The 666-nt window shown below is 39.9% G+C and overlaps 1 protein-coding gene across 1 annotated transcript in view; it reads right to left on the bottom strand.

The window, feature by feature from the left end:
- Positions 1-432, bottom strand: part of LOC137970262 (nuclear pore complex protein Nup85-like) — a 62257-nt gene extending 61825 nt beyond the window's left edge. The window contains exon 1 of the mRNA XM_068816781.1: positions 354-432. Within this exon, the coding sequence (XP_068672882.1) occupies positions 354-416 (63 nt within the window). The 5' untranslated portion in view covers positions 417-432. The remainder of the gene's footprint in view (positions 1-353) is intronic.
- Positions 433-666: the final 234 nt, after the last annotated feature.

The following is a 666-nucleotide window of genomic DNA, read 5'->3' as shown; positions in this document are numbered from 1 at the left end:
CAGACTCTAGATCTCAGTTTGGTCCATGTGTACGTGCTTTAAATCGGCGTTGATAAATCTGCGGTGTCTGCAAAAGGCTGACTTCAGATCGCAGAGTGCAGACAACACCGAAGACGTACACCCCTAAAAAGTGATTTGCAGTGTTATCATCTAAAATTCCTGCGATTATTGTCAAAAGTTTTTGTTCTTCAATGAGCACCAAGCTTGTAAAGCTTTTACCGTTGAATTGAACGAACTATCTATTCGTGGTATAGTCCATGCTGGAACTTATTGATAATACATAGCTAACACGTTTCAAACCAGATATTTAGACAGTTAGCGGTTCAGGAAGCTCAAAATCGGGCTTCGATTACCGTGGTGGCAACAATTCCTGACTGTCTTCCAGTCACAACTTGTCCCCTCTCCGTGGCCGCCATCTTGCATAACTGTAACCACGATGTGTTGTGGGTAATAGTGCCAGGTTTCGCGCGGACGAGACGTTATGTGAACCAAGCCAAGAAGACCCAAAATTAAATCTCCGGTTGAACAATTCATTTGGGACTTATTCTCGGAACGAAACACATTTTTCCCAGTATTACGTCAACATCCATTTACTATATATATATATATATATATATATATATATATATATATATATAATGCAATCCAACAATGTGTAACCGTACA

This window comes from Montipora foliosa, chromosome 9 (genome assembly GCF_036669935.1).
Source record: "Montipora foliosa isolate CH-2021 chromosome 9, ASM3666993v2, whole genome shotgun sequence".
Taxonomy (NCBI): Eukaryota; Metazoa; Cnidaria; class Anthozoa; order Scleractinia; family Acroporidae; genus Montipora; species Montipora foliosa.
Note: the sequence above shows the minus strand (reverse complement) of the source record. Positions and strands in the feature narration are given on the sequence as shown.